Raw genomic sequence first — 19,170 nt, forward strand, 5'->3', positions numbered from 1 at the left:
ACTAAAATCATTTCACTTTCATGAGACTTCTGCAAAGACATTTACCCAAACTGCTAATGGAACTGAAATGAGGTGAAAGATACAATTTGTCACATAAAGTTTGGAATAACAAAGGCAACAACAAATTGATTAACCTGCTGATGTATATATTTTTTGTACACAAGCATCTATGAGTTAAATCTAAATAATTAATGTAGGGATGAATGTTCTTGTAACAAAATGACATCCAACCTATTTCTACTAAATTCTAGGAAAAGCAGACAATGATATCATTAATGAGTGGTTATGTTAGGTATGGCTGGATATGTTATTAATAGTAATAAAACCTGTATAGTTTAAAGAAGTGCGTACCCCAATATCTCTTGTGTTGTCGATATGAGCGTACACCATCCTTGGGTCGGACTTGTTGGAGCATGTGATGTTGATCAGCTTCAGTTTGTTTCGGTCCTCATCCCCACTCTCCCAGAATGTTTCTGTAGAATTATCTGTAACAACACACACAAACACATCTGAACTTCACAGTAGCTATAGTTCGGGGCTCGATTTAAGAGATGTTAACCCACTTGCACCAGGTGCAACCTAAGATAAAAACCTAGTTGCACCAGTCAAATTCCAGTTGCACAGTTTTTATTGCAATATGTAATATCAGAAATATGCTTATGAATTATTTAGATGTTTTACCCACTAAAAAATTGACAAATAATTAGGTTGCACTTTGTAATATTGGGCTGCACCAGTGCAAGTAACAAAGCACTGTAGTTGGAGACTGAAAAAAACTTGACCTTACTGCTGACCCTCATAAATATGCATGAGTGGCATGCATTATGGAGGAAAATATACAGTGATACACATTGACCACTACAGTGAAACCAACTATCACAGATATGATGCCGACAAATTATGAAAACTAAGTGACGCAAGTAAGAACTAAGAATTCTCGATCACAGGTTTCTAACACAGCAAACTGTGGTTCCATGGACGATTGGACAAACTATGCCTCCCTGTTTTGCTAGATATATTTTGTATTTATACTGGACTACTGGATTTTTACCTGTTAGACTGGCAATCATTGCTTGTCGACTTGAGGCTTTGATTTCCGCTGATCCTGTGAGGTCCCGTAAACAGGACACCTTGAAACCAAGCTGCAAGAAAAACAGAGAGAGCTAAGAAATTGGGATTTCAAAAATGTGAAGGTAGAAAAGTCAATTAATGGGTTGAAGTTTAAACAATAGCTCTGTATGTAACATATATGTATGTGTTTTAAATGGTTTAACACCACGGTCAGCAATACTCCGGCAGAATTATGGCAGTCTGTAAATAACAACCCTGTGATTGGCATCATGAACACTGATCTATTCAACTGCTTCAGTGAAACGAACCACACGATCCTGTTAGTCACATCTTACAATAACTTTAATCATAATGCTCTTGTGACATAAATAGTTGAATATGTTTTGAAATGAGATAACCTTGCATTAATTAATTTTGAAACTTTCGGAAAGATTTTCATAATCTTAAATTCCCTGAAGCACAGGCATGATATTGACAAATCATATATCACAATCAAGGTGAATCAATTCAAATGCTTGATCAGCAAATCCTGACTAGGCTAAGGGACATAACTCTGCACAGTGTTTGGCAAATAATGTCCTATAGTCACCATAGGGAGAGTTTGACAAGGATGAAGTCTCATGAGAAAGCATGGATGATACCAAAAAATTAACATTTATGCTGTGGAATTATACAAAGAGTAATGAAATATGCTGTAATAATTTTCTTCAATGTGAACACAACCATTCCAAACAGAAAACACCGAATAGAAATCAAACTAAACAATGCTTGCAAAACTTCAAGAAAGACCCACTCACTTGATTTCACATAATTTCCCCCCAATTTTTTCAACAACAAAAATATCAAATTATGAATAAAACAAACGAGTACAACTGACTCCACAATTCAATGTTAACTGTTCCAAAATTTTGCCACAAAAGTCAAGCAGATAGTCCTCACCAACATCGATACCATCCACTGTCTCCCCTGAATAATAATCACACAAGAAATAGCTAGGTCCATCAGGTTTGCCTCACTAAATGATTTACAATAACCGAGAAGGATTACTTCATACAAAGGCCAAATTCATACAGAAACCAGCAAATTTATGAAGTGAAAACAGTCCAAAACAATGTCTAACATTTAGCTTAAAACGTTTTTTTTTAATTTTGACTATGATCAGTTGTAAAACTATATACACAAAGGAGTTAGTTCATTGTTAATGGTGCATTTCTTCAAGCAATAAATTCATCTACTTTCTATCTTGAAGGTGTAAATATATTTTTCTGAGTGTCTTGTAGAGTTATTGGTAAATGAATAGTTAAGAAAACTAATGCAGGGCCGTTATTCTCAAAACGTTCGTAGCCTTAACTTTGATCTTAGCCAATGTGTTAAGAATGGGCTTAAGAAGTTTGTAGGGCTACAAACGTTTCGAGAATAGCTAGCCAGGATCTTAAACGTTTGCATTTTCCTAAAACAATACCAAACACACTTTGGCCACAATTTAAACATGACGTAAGCCTGCATGGTACTGATGAGATCACAATCCAATGAAGAAGCTCCACCATGCTAGTGTACTCACCTGTGAGGCATCTATACTAATCTCCTCCGACTCCTCATCTGACTTGCTGAGGATGCGGCTGATGTTGCTGAAGACGTGACTCTCATGGAGGAACTGGTGGTCTGACTGTGTGAACTCCAGACAGTAGCAACACACTCCCATCCTCTGTAGATGAACCAGTGAGTGAGTGAGTGAACAGTGAGTGAGTGAGTGAGTGAGAGTTTGAATGAATGATTGAATGAATTGAATGAATGACATGGGGTGAGTTGGGATGAGTTGGGATGAGTGGGTGGGTGGAACTTTTTGTATGTGAGTGAGTGGGACCTTTTGTGAGTGAATGAGTGAATAAATAGCAAACATTGCAACCACTTGAAACCCATTTAACTCACTTGTTATGTCAGCAGTGAATTTAGTTGCTCTTTTTATGCTGCAGCAATATTCCAGCCATATTACAGAGACTATAAATAATAAAGTCTTGAACCAGTCAACCAATGGTTAATATTATGATAAAGGCCCCACATCATCAGGGTATGTAGTCAATCAAGCAGGCAGAACCTGACAATTCAAGTGAGTTAGTACCTGGCTTCAAGCCTTGAACATCCTCTCAGTATTATGTCTGCTTGTTGCTGAGAAAGCCTGAAGTCAACTCAACTCAAACCATACAGGACAAGCTTGACATACTGAGTACCCTTCCTGAACAGGAATTTCAACACTGCCATGAGCGAGAGAGTGAGTTGGCCCTGTTAGGCAGGGAAAGGGAAAAGCGTTTCAAACAAATGTCACCTCACAACATGTTTACTTGATGACACATATTGGTACAACTAATTACATAAGGGCTGTCTGTCACTGACCTGTAGAGAGGACCCAAGGGGTAACTGCATCATGACATCAGAGATGGTCTGTAGCAAGGTGTGGAAGGTCTCAGGGAAGGGGGCCACTGCTTTCCCTGCGATAGTGATGTCTGACAGCGGGTGTTCACACATAGGTACATCCTGTAGGTGGTGCAGAGACAGGGCATTAACACATGTCAACTAATGCTGCTCTTCAATGTGTGTTCTTTTGACTCACAAACAAACTGGACAAATTATCAAAACATGATAATTGTAAAAGAATTTGTGTAAGGAACTGTGAGGTACTACAGATACTGATACAAGTATGGCACACACCTCTTGGTCCTTCTTGACGTCCTTCTTCTCCTTGACCTGTTCTTCCTCCTCTTCCTCCTCATCCACGGGAGGCATGAGAGACACCGTGAAGAACCAGAAGAGGTCATGTAGGCACACCTGCTGCACCACACTACGCAGCAGCCAGTTGAAGGCCTACACAGTAGACAATTGGAATGTGAGTACACTGGCTGTCAATACTCCCTATCACACATCCATCATCCATTCATGATGATATTGATGGGCAGTTAGTTACACATGACTTCAGCAAATGAGATTATTCATAGATAAGTCACAAGTATCCTACACACATGGTATCAATAGATTACTTCAAATACCACCTTATGTGACGATATTCATGGAAAAGTCACAAATTATCCACTATCAACAAGTTATTGAGAGATTATTTCAAATACCACCCATGTGAAGTCACAACTACCCTACACACAAGTTATTGATAAACCATTTGAAACACAACCCTTATGTGATGAATTCTTAGACAACAAGTTGTTGATAGATCCTTTCAAATACCGTGATGTTATTCACTGGCAATCAGAAATACTCCCTGACATTAATGACAGATTGTTACAAATAGATAAACCCATACTGGATGTTATTCACATAGTCACAAACGCCCACTCACAATAAGTTATTGAAAGAACATTATGAATACCATCTTAATGTAATGACAATATTGTACTGATCTTACCTGCATGGCAAACACACGACATGATGCCTTGCGCAGTGCTTGTCTCATGGCCAGCTGCAAACTGTCCAGGTCATGTCTCTGGATGATGAACTCCATCACAGGCCGCTGTAGCGCACGTTCTCCGTTACCCGAGGGTGCTCCACTCCGGTCCACCGAGTTGATCAGCTTTGTCATGGCTGCTGATGGATGCTTCAATAATGACATCCCTCCATCTGAAACAGGGAATAATGAGTACACACTGATGTTAACACGAAAACACTGGTGTAAGGGTATATGGCATGTTAAAGGTGGTCATTAAGATCTCATTCTAAGCACAGCTAATTCTTAAGACTAGCCTTACTTTTTTGTTCCATACTTGGCATCACTGAAATTTTCTACACATCTGAACCGGTTATTACACTTATGCTGTGAGCAGAAATTGAATTCCATTGTGACATATTCTATCATGTGTTACTGTAGGTCATCCAGCTTTTGGGTGTTACTTGATGACTACCTTAAAACATGGCTAGACATGGCCACTGCTCCATTATAACAATCAGATAATAATTTCCATCCTTCCTTTCAAATGTCCATTGCTTATTATCAAACACTGTTAAACATACCTCCTCACACATATTTGTACACTGCCAATCACAAATTAGCACAAATAAGACTGTTAACTTCCACTGTGAAGTTTCCACCTTTGATATCTTATCACCTCTGATGTTTTACATGTACATATATAAGCTGTCTGCATCCTAGCTTCCATCAGCCAGGATATACTCAGAAACGTGTTAATCATAGTAAAGAAGAAGAGTCCCAAAACTTCTCTTCCTTGGACACAACAAAGATGGAGTCACTGGTTTCCACAGTTCCACCCACCTCCGACTCCTCCACTGTTGTTTCTCCTCCTGGCCATGGCCCTGTTGTGGGCCCCCTGTTGACTGTTCTCATCATCGGAGGAGATCTCTGATATACTGCGGTGGAAGATCTTCTTGAAGTGCTCTTGTTCATTGTCTGGACTTGTTCCAGCACTCTTCACCACCGCCTTAGCTTCACCAGACACATTCATGCTGGGGTCCTGCAAGACACAAAGGAACATGACCCAACGAAGACTGAACAAGCCATCAGGCATTTTGATTACAACATCAACTACTTAATGTTGTTCAAAACAGCAAATCAGCAATATTCCAGCTCTGGTTGCTTGTAAATAATGAAGTCTGATCCAGGCAAACGATTTGCTATTTTCCATGACACATGACCAACAAAACCTGATCAAAATAATTTACCTCTTACAATAAGCAGGGGTGTATAAAAGTGTTACTGTAACCCAGATTCCTAAAGGGTACATCAATATCAAGGAAAACACTACAACATTAGGTGCGAGTGAGTATTTGTCTCAGTGACCAGTTTTCCTGAAATACTGGCATGGCAGCTTAAAGTGGACTGACAGACTGAATTTGGTTTTACGCTGCTTTTAGCAATATTCCAGCAACATCACGGCGGTGGACACCAGAAATGGGCTTCACACATTGTGCCCACGTGGGGATTCGAATCCGGGTATTCGGCGTGACGAGCCAACGCTTTAACCATTAGAGGCTACCCCACCGCCCCTTAAAGTGGAAGGAGAACCCTAAGTTATGAAGTTTTCCAATGTATACCTATAACTGTATTGGTAAAACACAGAGGCATGGTGTTGACAAACCAAGAAACCATGAAATCTAATGGTGGCAAATCAAGACCAGAGGAGGTTAAATATTAGACTAGATGCCAATAGAGACAATAACAATTTGAACAGTCTATCGCACAATAGGAGCTCCAGTTGACAAGGTGTCCTGTCACTTATGCCACTTGTTATTCAATACTTACCACTGGTCCTGGTGGCGAGTACTGTGAGAATGGCCGCACATCCTGCCCAAGTGACCCTGACCTTGCCAACGGACTATGTCGTGGTTCTGTTGGCAACCTTGGTCTGTATGAAATTGTTCTCCTGTTTGCTATGCTCAGTGACCCTGACCTCACAAACACCCTCTCTTCGTCATCGATCAAAATATCCTCTGCGAAAGCTGAGTCAGCATTCTGGGCATTCTGCTGGACCAGATACTGGAAGGGAACAGGAGGGAAGGGTTCTAGTTCTGACCCAAGGTCTTCACTGACACTGGGAAGGATCATGTCGGCACGGGAGTGGGGTTTTTTGTGATGTTTGGGTAGGGTAAAGCCAGAGGCACTTGCCAGGTCTAAGAGAAACATAGCATTGTTTTTCAACACTATATGACCCTCTTGAGGTGACACCAAGGTAGCTTGTTTTGAGAGCATTGATTTCCTCTTCACTTTCTTTGATTTATCCTTTTCCTTCTGAGACTGTTTTTTTTGTCACGGAGGTACTTGTCCCTGCACTTATCACACATGAGGTACCAGCTACTGCCGCCAATGCCTCCCTCTCCACAGTTTCCCGCCCAGCCGCCACAGAAGTTCCCCCCACTGTTATACCCCTTCCCACAGGCATGCCGTCCACAACCAGGGTGGTTCTGCCTCATGTGATATGTAACCGGGTGGGGGAAGGACCCTCCACAAAGTTCGCACAACGTCTCCCTCTCCCCACCTCCACCACCAAACATCCCAGCAACTGCATCACCAAACAGATTCCCCTTGGCAACAGCCTTTGCCTCTTTCCGCTTCTTGCTCTTCTTTTCCTTATCCTTTTCTTTATCCTTCTTCTCGGCCTTCTTCATCTTCACAGCTTGAGCAGGACTAGGAAGAATGAGGTCTTGGCCTATGACTTTGAGGACGGATGTGGACAGTTCCTCCCAGAAGTATACCAGATGCTGGATGGTTGGCGGAAGTTCCTTGTCCTCCTTGTCCCGAACTTCATCTCGTTCCTTTGCCTCCAGCTTCCACTTGTCCCCTTCAGATTTGACTCTTGCGATCGGGGGACGAATGGGAGTTGATGCCCTCTCCCCCTTCAGCAGCTCTGTTTCACTGATGTCTTTGATCTGAGGCTCAAGATTAAACCTAACTCTACTCTCATTAATATTATCCTTCTTCTTTTCCTTTGAAAGATCTTTGCTGGAGTCTGTCGCATGACGAACTCGGATCTTCTCCTGTTTCTTCTCTTTCACAAATTTGGACATTTCTTTTGGCAGATCGGGGTGGAACTTGAGGAAGGAAGCACATGCCATGGCATCATGGACAATGCCCTCGTGCCACATGAATGCAGCAAACACTGCCCGGAGACACTCGGCCACTGACGGAGACAAGGCTTCCTTGACCGGGTCACGTGGTCGATCCAGAATCTGGGAGGCTGAAGATGACCGTGACCTCATCAAAGGATTTATATCACGAGGAGATGGGGATGAAGCCCTTTCTCGCTTGGTCCTCAGCTGCCGACCTCGATCCTTCCTATTTGCTTTAGGTGACAACCTGCAAAGGAAAGAACATGTATGTATATACAGCAACATCCATTTCAATTTGCCACCATGGTAAGGCAAACATTAGCATAACTAAAAACTCTGAAGATCTGAATTTACCTTATAGCCTCATCTTTTGGTGATGATGATCCTATATTGAACGCTCCAGCCATCTGTGGGGTATTCTGTCCAGGACTGCCAGGCCGAACTATCCCAGCAGCACTTGCTCCTAGTTGAGGACTTCCTGTGGCTACCCTCCGATGTGGGCTAAAATTGACATTTTCATATACCATAACCAAGAAGACTTACACAGCATTAGAAACTAAGGGAAATCCTTTCCTAAAGAATCAGAATCTGAACCCCCTAATACTGTATTTGTTACAGAGAATGGCCGCACATCCTGCCCAAGTGACCCTGACCTTGCCAACAGACTAAGAGAAAACCTTTACTAAAAAGTCAGAATCTGGACCCCCTAAATCTGTACTTGTTATACAAGAGAGAGAGAGACAATCATTATACAAATCACAGCCAAGTCAACACTGTAGCTTCATATGACTCATCTCCCACTCCAGAATAGCTACAAGATGGTTATCAAAAACCTTATAAATGCACTCACCTGCCTCCTCTTACTGGCGAAGCATATCTCGGGCTGCCACACCCTGATGCTCCTGGGGGTGGAACTGTTGGTAATGCAGGCACATCCTTCACTGGGGGTACCTTGACCCGCCCCTCTGGAGCTGTGGGTACTTGAGGCAACTCCTTTCTCACAGGAGGAGGTGTCACAGGAGGGGAGATGTTCTTGTCAAAGGAATGATCCTTCTGGAGCTTGCCCCGAGTGCTCCTCATAGGTATGGGGCTACCAGGTGGGGTCTTGAAGGCTTCCTCCTTCTGCAGTGTCCCCCGCGGGGAGTCCCCTGGGCGGGGGCTGTCCCTGTCACGCATAGCTGGGGAGCCTGATCGGGGAGAACCTGGCAGAAGAAACGACAACTCTATGCCAAATCTGCTCAAACCTAGTCTCTTGTACTAAGACACTGACTATCATATATGCAAAAGTTTTCTGTTTATCTGAAGGTTGATGAAATTTACTTCCAAATTGCATATCAATATGGGGAGAATGCTTGAAATGTTGGACTGTCTTGCTGCTGTGACAAGACTGTACCACAACAAAATTTACTTCCTGTCAAAGTACATCCTACTCATTTTAGACTTACCTGAGTCACTGGGTGGCTTTGGACTTGAGCTGCGTGAGGTTTTCTTTGGAGAGCCCGGAGGGGAAGGGTTGGGGGTAGGGCCATTACCATTGGCTCGACTTTCACCTGTAATACACATAAATCATATATGTCAACAAGATGAACATATAACACCTCAATAAGAGGTGAACCATGGCCTTTTCTAGTCATTTAATCTGTCATTAATCTGAAATTACATACAAGTGTTGGCTTTATAAAGATGTAAACAAAGGTGAGACAGTTGAGATATAGGAGGGAGCGGGTTGTGTTTCATGCTGCTTTGAACAATGCTTCTGTTACATCACAGAAAGCCCAAAGTGATTCAGTGATTGAGTTTAGCCCCACTTTAAACAATATGCCAGATACATCACAGCATGTAAGCTTAATGTTGGAGGTAAACCTGAAGAGATGCAGTTCTCTGATCTTTACAGGCAAAGCTTTCTGGCCTGACCAATGGACACTACTCTGCACAGCAAATAGCGGTTGCTAACATAACTTGGCCGACCATATCCCTAGTGATGAATGTCATGCACATTGTACCACAGTGAAACCCTCACGCATGAGTGTGGTCCCAACAGACCACTGTTCATAATGAGTCAAATCTGGGATTCTACCTCTTTATTAGCAGATCCTAGCATAGATAAGGGACACAATTCTGCACTGCAACTTGATGTAGCGTTACTACTCATCAGAAATGGAAGAAGTCAATCGGCACACATTTTCAAGGGAGACATTCAGCACCATGTGACATAAAGGGACAATAAGACAAAATGTCCACACTTAATAGTGCTCTAAAGATATAGAAATAAAGGTTCCTTAAAACATGTAGATGTAGTTCTGACAGTGAATTTCAAAATTAATTATACATAAGCTGATTCAGGTCTTGTGTTAGTAAACAGAAATGGTTACATGATGTGATCTTCATATACATTTTTTTTAAGCTGTATAGAACTTATACACTTAATCAAACTTGAAATATGACATTCACATTAAAATACATGCATGAGTTCAAAAACACAAACAGTAGCACAATCTGATTTACAACAAAAAACATGGCACATTGAACAAAAGGTATTTCATCAAAGGAAAAATAAAAAACAAGTACAAAACATACATGCTATACATGACCACGGGCTTAAAACACACTTCTGTTCAATACAGAAGAATGAGTCCTTGGAGTGCGCAAAAGCTCATAGAAAGTGCTTCATTTCTGATATGTTATTTATGTTATTATTTCATTGTTTATGCTGTCCAAATTTCAAATGTTCTGAGTTTATGTTGAGAGGAATGTCATCATCTATGTTTGTTGCCTAATGTGAGAGTTATATGCAGCCATATCTCTCTGCCCTGTGTAGAATAGAGTCTGGGCCAGATCACAAACCAGTGATTGATATAATGAGTCACTGTCAGGGCATGATGACATGCAATCAAGTCACTGAAATACCCGATCCTACAGTGCTTCTTCTGACTAGGGGCAGTGAGGTAGCCTAATCTTTAAAGTGTCGGCTCGTCACACTGACGACCCGGGTTCGAATCCCCACATGGGCACAATGTGTGAAGCCCATTTATGGTGTCCCCCGCCGTAATATTGCTGGAATATTGCTAAAAGTGGCGTAAAACACAACTCACTCACTCACTCTTCTGACTAGCATAGGGTACAAGGGACAAACTAAACGCCCAGTTCCTTATAGGGGACAAAAACACTCAAATATAACTATACACAAGTAAAACCGAAAAGCACAGATTAGGTGCTATGATACCTATGATATCTAAGTTCCTTAATGGAGCACATACAAAAGCAATAGATCCTGGCAACTAAGGGATGCAACTCTGCACAGAGAATTGTAATAATGATATCTCATTTTGCTATCTACTGCCTACTTAGAAAGTCAACTTACATAAAGCATTGTCAAAGGTTTGTATGCAGTACATTCCCCAATCACCGGTGAATACACATGGCACCCAGAGTGCATTAGTGATGAAAGCTAATGAAATTAGACTGTTGTAAGTAACAGAAGTCAAATCTCACTCTTTACATAGACTTTGAGTGAACGATATCCACAGTCTGACATTGAGGCACTGCGAAGAGTTCGCATCAGAAAGGCTAGGGCACATGGTGCAGAGGTGGTTGAACAAGAAACATTGTATATGCAATGTATATGCAACGTAATCTAAGCACTCATTGGAACCAGGGTCCCGTTTTACAAAGTGATCTTAGCACTAAGGTGATAATAACTCCCTGACTTACTCCCTCTATCATAGATTTATAATTATAGCACTAACATCACTTTGATGAATAAAACCCTCAGAGCGATCTTAGCACTAAGGTGAACATAAGTCCCTTACTTACTCCCTCTATCATACACTTAAAATAGTCATAGCACTAACATCGCTTTGATGAATAAAACCCTCAGACCTATCTTAGCAATAAGGTGAACATAAGACCCTTACTTAGTCCCTCTATCATACACTTAAAATAGTCACAGCACTAACATCACTTTGATGAATAAATCCCTCAGATACCGATCTTAGCAATAAGGTGAACATTACTGACTTACTTACTCCCTCTATAATACACTTAAAATAATAGCACTAATATCACTTTGATGAATAAAAACCTCAGACTGATCTTAGCAATAAGGTGAACATGACTGACATACTTACTCCTTCCATCTTACACTTAAAATAGTCATAGCACTAATATCACTTTGATGAATAAAACCCTCAGATACCGATCTTAGCAATAAGGTGAACATTACTGACATACTTACTCCCTCTATCATACACTTAAAATAGTCATAGCACTAACATCACTTTGATGAATAAAACCCTCAGAGCAATCTTAGCAATAAGGTGAACATTACTGACTTACTTACTCCCTCTATCATACACTTAAAATAGTCATAGCACTAATATCACTTTGATGAATAAAACCCTCAGATACCGATCTTAGCAATAAGGTGAACATTACTGACTTACTTACTCCCTCTATCATACACTTAAAATAGTCATAGCACTAACATCACTTTGATGAATAAAACCCTCAGACTGATCTTAGCAATAAGGTGAACATTACTGACTTACTTACTCCCTCTATCATACATTTAAAATAGTCAAAGCACTAATATCACTTTGATGAATAAAACCCTCAGACCTATCTTAGCACTAAGGTGAACATAAGACCCTTACTTAGTCCCTCTATCATACACTTAAAATAGTCGCAGCACTAACATCACTTTGATGAATAAATCCCTCAGATACCAATCTTAGCAATAAGGTGAACATTACTTACTTACTTACTCCTTCCATCTAACACTTAAAATAGTCATAGCACTAACATCACTTTGATGAATAAAACCCTCAGACTGATCTTAGCAATAAGGTGAACATTACTGACATACTTACTCCCTGTATCATACACTTAAAATAGTCATAGCACTAATATCACTTTGATGAATAAAAACCTCAGATGATCTTAGCAATAAGGTGAACCTGACATACTGATCCTTAGCAATAAAAAGGTGACACACATAACACTTAAAATAGTCATGATCACTTTGATGAATAAAACCCTCAAACTGATCTTAGCAATAAGGTGAACATTACTGACTTACTTACTCCCTCTATCATACACTTAAAATAGTCATAGCACTAACATCACTTTGATGAATAAAAACCTCAGACTGATCTTAGCAATAAGGTGAACATTACTGACTTACTTACTCCCTCTATCATACACTTAAAATAGTTGCAGAAATAACATCACTTTGATGAATAAAACCCTCAGATACCGATCTTAGCAATAAGGTGAACATAAGTCCCTTACCTACTCCCTCTAACATACACTTAAAATAATATCACTAACATCACTTTGATGAATAAGGCCCTGGCCACGCTTGAATTGCTGTTTATCAAATACCAACTGCACAACATAATGGCCATATGTATTCGTGGTGATGAAGGAACCAAGTCCATAATGATGTATATAACCATGCATGGTCGGAAACTGGGAACAGATAGGAAGATAAGACGTGGTTATATTGTCATACACATGCCCCCATCCACACAACAAGCATCTTACCCACAAGCGACACCAGTCTTTGGGGACTGATTGTACGGAATCGATAATTCAGGGATATTGTTTTTAACTGTGGGACTTTGTGAAACTCCTGGCTCCAGCAGTTATCATAGACAGCGGTTACACACTTCACATTATCTGTGTGCCAAGCAAGCAGAGGCAAGCAAAAGGAAAACCACAATAAGTCAACACTGTCTCAATGCACAAAGGGCAACAATTTCATTTCAAGTCTACAGTGGGCAAAGTTCACAATGTTAGAAAAACACACACAAAAATGCATTTCAAGACCAGAGGTTGAATAAAATCTGTTTTCAAAAATAAGAACTGTGACCGCCATTATTATTTTGTGATTATCTAATTTGCACAATTATTGGGTGAACTTTTACATGGCATGGTCAAGAAGTTCCTTCCATAGACCAATGTTTGTTCAACTGAAATGGTCAATTTAGGCTTGGTCTTGCAATCAAATTTGCTTTTTGTCTTGTGATGTTAGGCAAGGAGGTAACCTGAATATTTATCAGGTCGGGCTATAGCAAATTGTCATGAATATAAATTTTCAAAAATCAGTACCACCTAAAACCATAAATAAATACATTGGCAGGCACATCCAGGGTGGTATCATCAGGTTAAAATTGTGATCAACGTATTGTTCAAAATCATGTCAGCTCAGGACAGCATTTTCTTAAATTTGATGGGTCTAAAACACCATATGATTTATAGTGAACATACGGCACCCATATTAGTGCACCTGTAAATTATACCCTACCTAAAGTAAACTAAATCTGGGTAAGGTGCATATACAGTTATACCATTGCTCAAAACAGCATTCCGTTAAAATGTCTGAGATGTGTTAATTTTGCATCAGGTGAGAAAAAAATAAAAGTTTTGAGACCAATGGACAGGTAAATGTTTCAATGATAATATCTCTAGACTTTACCCCCATGGATACCATTAAATGTAAACTTGATGTGGGTCCAATTTGTGAAAGGTTATCAGTTTGGGGAAGCTGTGCTTTTAAATAAAGCTCATCAAACATACCTTTTCTTCTGTCTTATTTATTTACAGAATACTTTCAGACAATGTTGATTTGACAGATTGGTTTTCAGTAGGACTGGTAGTTATCAGCCCTGTGATCTGGTACAAATGTTGGGGGAGTTTCATAGACTGATTTATTCATCATCACAGTACACTGACAGGAGTTTGCCAGGCCACTGGTGCGTCATCTGACAATCACTTTCCAATAATAACCAATTTAACTACAAATGCATGAAATTCTGTTCACCTTTAATTCCTTAGATACAATACCTGTTTAAAGATTTGTCACAAGTACACATGGTACCATTTGCCTCTTAAAGAAATAACCCAGGTAAATCCCTGCACTTTTTCGGAGAGATTATACAAACTGGTTATTTACAAATAATTATTCCAAACTTTCACAAAGAGGTAGAATTTTTTATTATATCTTCATTTTGAAAATACTGCAATTTGTAAATATGTAAGACGGCATAAAAACACAACTGTAGATTTCAACAATTTAAACTTTGAAACACTTATCATTATCAAACTGGGGCTGATGAAATATTACGTAGAATGTGAAACAATGTGTGGATGACAAGAAGCCGTACTTCACATGAGATCAATCACTGATAAACTGACAAACCACATCACTGAGACCACAAGGTTGCAACAAGCTCAACATGCACAAAAGCAGTTAAAGCAGCACGCCACAACACACATGCTCACCTAGAGCCTTGACTAGTTCCCTGACAGACACACCCATCAGCTCGGGGGGCAGGTCCCTCCCATCTCTCCCCTTCCCAATCATGCCAAGATCGGCAGCTTGGCGTTCAAGGTAGGCCGTCTGTGGTGCACGTCGGTCCGGCATGGAGTACGCTTTGACTGGCTGCGGCATTCTCCTCGTCGTCATTGGTGTAGATGTGAAAGGTCCACCGCTCGAAGACTGGGCTTCGTCTCCTGCTGAGTCTACTACAAGCGTCACAGGTTCAAAGGGGCTGGCGGTGGCGCCAGCAGAGGACTGACCGAACATTGGTACACTTGCTGCAGCTTCTGTGGAGGTTAATAACAAAATTACTAACCACACACCGATATAATACAGGTTATATCTCACACTTCAATTGATGTGCATTGTGAAAAATAAAATAAGCTGGATTTGGTGCAGAATAAAAACAGCAACTGAAAAAATATCCTTAACAAAAATAGTATAAGTGTATTTAAGAAAAGGTCACACAAAAACGTCATTTATGGTACCAAAATATTATGCATTAAAAACCAAACCTGCACAAAATTTAGTCAATAATATTCATGATAAAGTAATACTGAAAACAAAAGTGTTAACGTTGTTAAAAATGTGTTGTTAGTCATCCAATTTACACTTACAATCAACCCCTTATCCATAACTTTAGCCATCTATTACAAAGTTTAAACTCCTAGTAAACAAAATCAGTTAAAACATTACAAGAATTATCAAGAAATAATGACATTTAGAATGAAAGTGCTAATCTTCACTGCACAAGGAAATACAAATTTCAAATGCTACTATCTGTAAAGACAAAGAGTATGAGAAAATAAAGAGTGGCAACCACAGTTCACAGACACAGGGCAAACAAGAAGGGTTACCTGGATGCCCAAATGCAAAGGAGGTTGTGGTGCTTCTAGGGGCGAAGCCTGGCAAAGAGAGATGGGTGTACACTGTATATATGTCCATTACCAGACACAACACAGCACTACACAGGCTTTACTAAACTCAGAATACACCATTTCCTCTTGTAGATTTATACAAACTATCTTTTATCAATGGTTTATTCATGTTTCAGAGATCTGGCACTTATGAAGTCCAATGCTTCCAGCAGGGAGCTAAACAGTTATTAAATTTCATTTTCTTGCTGGCTTGCTTTGTTGTTTAACGCTGCACTCAGTAATATTGCATCTATATGACGGTGGTCTGTGAATAATCTGGACCAGACAATCCAGTGATCAACAGCATGAACATCGATCTATACAATCGGAGTACGATGACATGTGTCAACCAAGTCAGTGAGCCTGACCACCCGATCCCATTCACCTCTAACGACAAGCAGGGGTAGTTTCTTTTTCTAATGCTTATTTTCGTGGTGAACAGTATCCATCGGTAGAAATTTCTTGATAGTTTAAAATCATATTATTAAATTTTTTGACATAATACAATTGAATTGTGTTGATATAAGCGTTAATCATGTTAATTTTAAGTTTGACATTGCTCAGTATAAGGATCAAATTATAACCTCATGACTCGTTTGTTGTTTTAAGCACAGTCAGCAATATTCCAGCTACATCAAGGAGACTAACACAGTCGGAACCAGGCAAACCAGTGACAGAAAGAATGAGCAACACTTCAAAGCATCTGGATACGGTGGCACCTGTTCTTAAGCTTTAACAACTGATCCAATTATTAAAACAATCGATAAAGTGCTGCAGGCGTATTCTAACCCACATTCTAAGCCTGACTGGTGAGTTTGGTTTTACGCCACTCTTAGCAATATTCCAGCAACATCACGGAGGAGGGCCCCAGAAATGGGCTTTACACACTGTACCCATGTGGGGATTCAAACCCGGGTCTTCGGCGTGACGAGACAACGCTTTAACCACTAGGCTACCCCACCGCCCACCACATTCTAAGAGGGTTCAAGTTCATGGAAATACTTTCTAATAGTAACAGACTCAGAAAGCAGGAATATAATAGCAGACCCTAGTCAGTGATATATGCTGCACCTCTCTCTTGCCACATATTTTAGAAATACATTTTTGAATTTATAATTTAAATCTTATGATAATTAGGGCTGCAACGAATCCACTATGACACAAAGATGATACATATCATGAATACTGGGTACCGAATACCAATACTGGCAATACAATAACATGTCAGAAGTCGATGCAACTTTTAGTAAATTCGGTTAAACAAGAACAAAATACATTCATTTGGCATCTTTTAATGATACTGACAGATAATTTATGACCAGTGACCACATTACTGTCAAATTAAATATATAGAGTGTCGATTATTACCCTGACTGGTGTGGATATATTCCATTTAGCACACATCATTTTGATAAATAACTCTCAAATTAAAGTAAAACACTCCTTTCTTTTACAAAAATAATAAATATTTGATTCTAGTTATCAAAAATAACAATTTGAATCCATGAAGGGATACAGTTTGATTCACCAAATACACGATTGAATTGTAACAGCCCATATGATAGAGCTCCACTGAAAATCCTCAACACATACAGCAACAGTTTTGTTAAGTGAAAACACACACGACACATTGTTAGTGAATCAATAATGATGTGAGACACAGTTAATGACATAATATTTGTTGCCTGTTTTGGAACATAACTTTTGTGTCACTCATTTTGGGAACATGCGATTAAAACAGCATAATGCATGTATTGTTATCACGAGTATTTGTTTTTCTGTGTGATCAATGACGCCAGATGCATACTACGGCTAGAATGGTGAAGCATACACGCTAGGTCTATAATCACAAACTATTACTCTACCTGCTTGAAAATGATGAAGAAAGCTCTCTGAAAATATCATAATTATCAAATCTCACTTGTCTTCATTAATATCTACCTTCTTCATAATTATTCATCAGAGACAAACAATATTTTCCTGTCAACATCTTTCATAAATTATATCTTGACAAAGATTGGGAACATTTCATTACAAATTTCAGTCCAAGTTTTCAGTGAAACCTTACAGTCCAAACCCTTTTGACCGAAAACCTGATATTTTACTGTTGAAAACATATATATTGAGAATGAAAAATACAAAGCACCATAATTTGTTTACAGGACGACACACTCGGAAATGTACATCCAGATTAGCAGGGTTTCAGTGCCTATGTTACCTGTTAAAAACAGTACACGCCTTGCAAAGATGAAGTCATTTTACTTACCTAGAGTGAAGTCACTCTTGAGACTGAAGCTGGGGAGGCTGGTTGAGTGACAGTGTGCTCCGGAGAAGTCGAAGCCACGTGATGATGTGACTGGCAGGGTGTTGAAGGAGAAAGGGTCCTTCCCGACCGGCCCCACCTCGGACTCATGACGGAGAAACACGATGCTGTCCTTCCCTGCGGCCAGTGACCACGCCTCTGTCTCACTACTGTGACAGTACTGCTCAACACTCTCCACATCCAGCTTCACCCAGGTGCCGTCGATATTAGTTGCCTGGATGGAAACAGTATGGTCTATATGGTCCTGTCTAGACATGGGATCATCTATAGGAGTGCAACAGTTGGTTGGTTGGTTTGTTGTTTGAAGTCGCACTCAGCAATATTCCAGCAATATTCCAGCTATATGGCAGTGGCCTGTGAATGATCGAGTCTGGACCAGACAATCCAGTGATCAACATCATGTGCATTGATCTACTCAGTTGGGATGCGATTACATGTGTCACCCCAATCAGCTAGTCTGATCCCCAAAACACATTAGTCGTCTTTAATGACAAGCATGGATTGCTGAAGACAGTTGTATGCTCCCCCAGGGAGTTGAGATTGATAATAAGAAGTGCCGTTGAGACTGACATATCTATGATCGAGGAAAAATGCAAAGTGCCTGTGAGCAGCCTAGCTGGAACTCGGCGCTATACAAATAGATTATAATAAATAATAAGACTTATTCTAACCCGAATCATCAAGGGTTCATCTTTAGGAGTGTAACGGGACATTTAAGTACTGATGTATTGATATATGAAACATCACAATAATCAGGAGTCAGTGGTAATGTCTAAACACCATAAACATCATGGGTTAGCAGAAATTAGTTGAATTTGCTTGACTGACTTTCAACAGATGACTCTACATGTAATAATTAGCTGTTCATGAGCTGTTCATAGGTCTGGGCCTCCTGTCACAAACCACTAAGGTGATCGTAAATCACTAAGGTAACCTTAGTGCAATATTAAAGAATGGGACTAAAAGTAACCTTA

The 19,170-nt window shown here is 40.0% G+C and overlaps 1 protein-coding gene across 1 annotated transcript in view; it reads right to left on the reverse strand.

The window, feature by feature from the left end:
* Positions 1–19,170, reverse strand: part of LOC124283800 (E3 ubiquitin-protein ligase MYCBP2-like) — a 103,405-nt gene that overhangs the window by 15,777 nt on the left and 68,458 nt on the right. The window contains 16 exon segments of the mRNA XM_046719828.1: positions 352–485; positions 1,052–1,142; positions 2,633–2,776; positions 3,463–3,603; positions 3,778–3,930; positions 4,484–4,695; positions 5,345–5,543; positions 6,332–6,823; positions 6,826–7,882; positions 7,990–8,136; positions 8,486–8,837; positions 9,081–9,185; positions 14,920–15,243; positions 15,814–15,861; positions 17,739–17,765; positions 18,140–18,410. Of these exon segments, the coding sequence (XP_046575784.1) occupies positions 352–485; positions 1,052–1,142; positions 2,633–2,776; positions 3,463–3,603; positions 3,778–3,930; positions 4,484–4,695; positions 5,345–5,543; positions 6,332–6,823; positions 6,826–7,882; positions 7,990–8,136; positions 8,486–8,837; positions 9,081–9,185; positions 14,920–15,243; positions 15,814–15,861; positions 17,739–17,765; positions 18,140–18,410 (3,897 nt within the window).

This window comes from Haliotis rubra, unplaced genomic scaffold (assembly GCF_003918875.1).
Source record: "Haliotis rubra isolate DU_JTF1 unplaced genomic scaffold, ASM391887v1 Scf321, whole genome shotgun sequence".
Taxonomy (NCBI): domain Eukaryota; kingdom Metazoa; phylum Mollusca; class Gastropoda; order Lepetellida; family Haliotidae; genus Haliotis; species Haliotis rubra.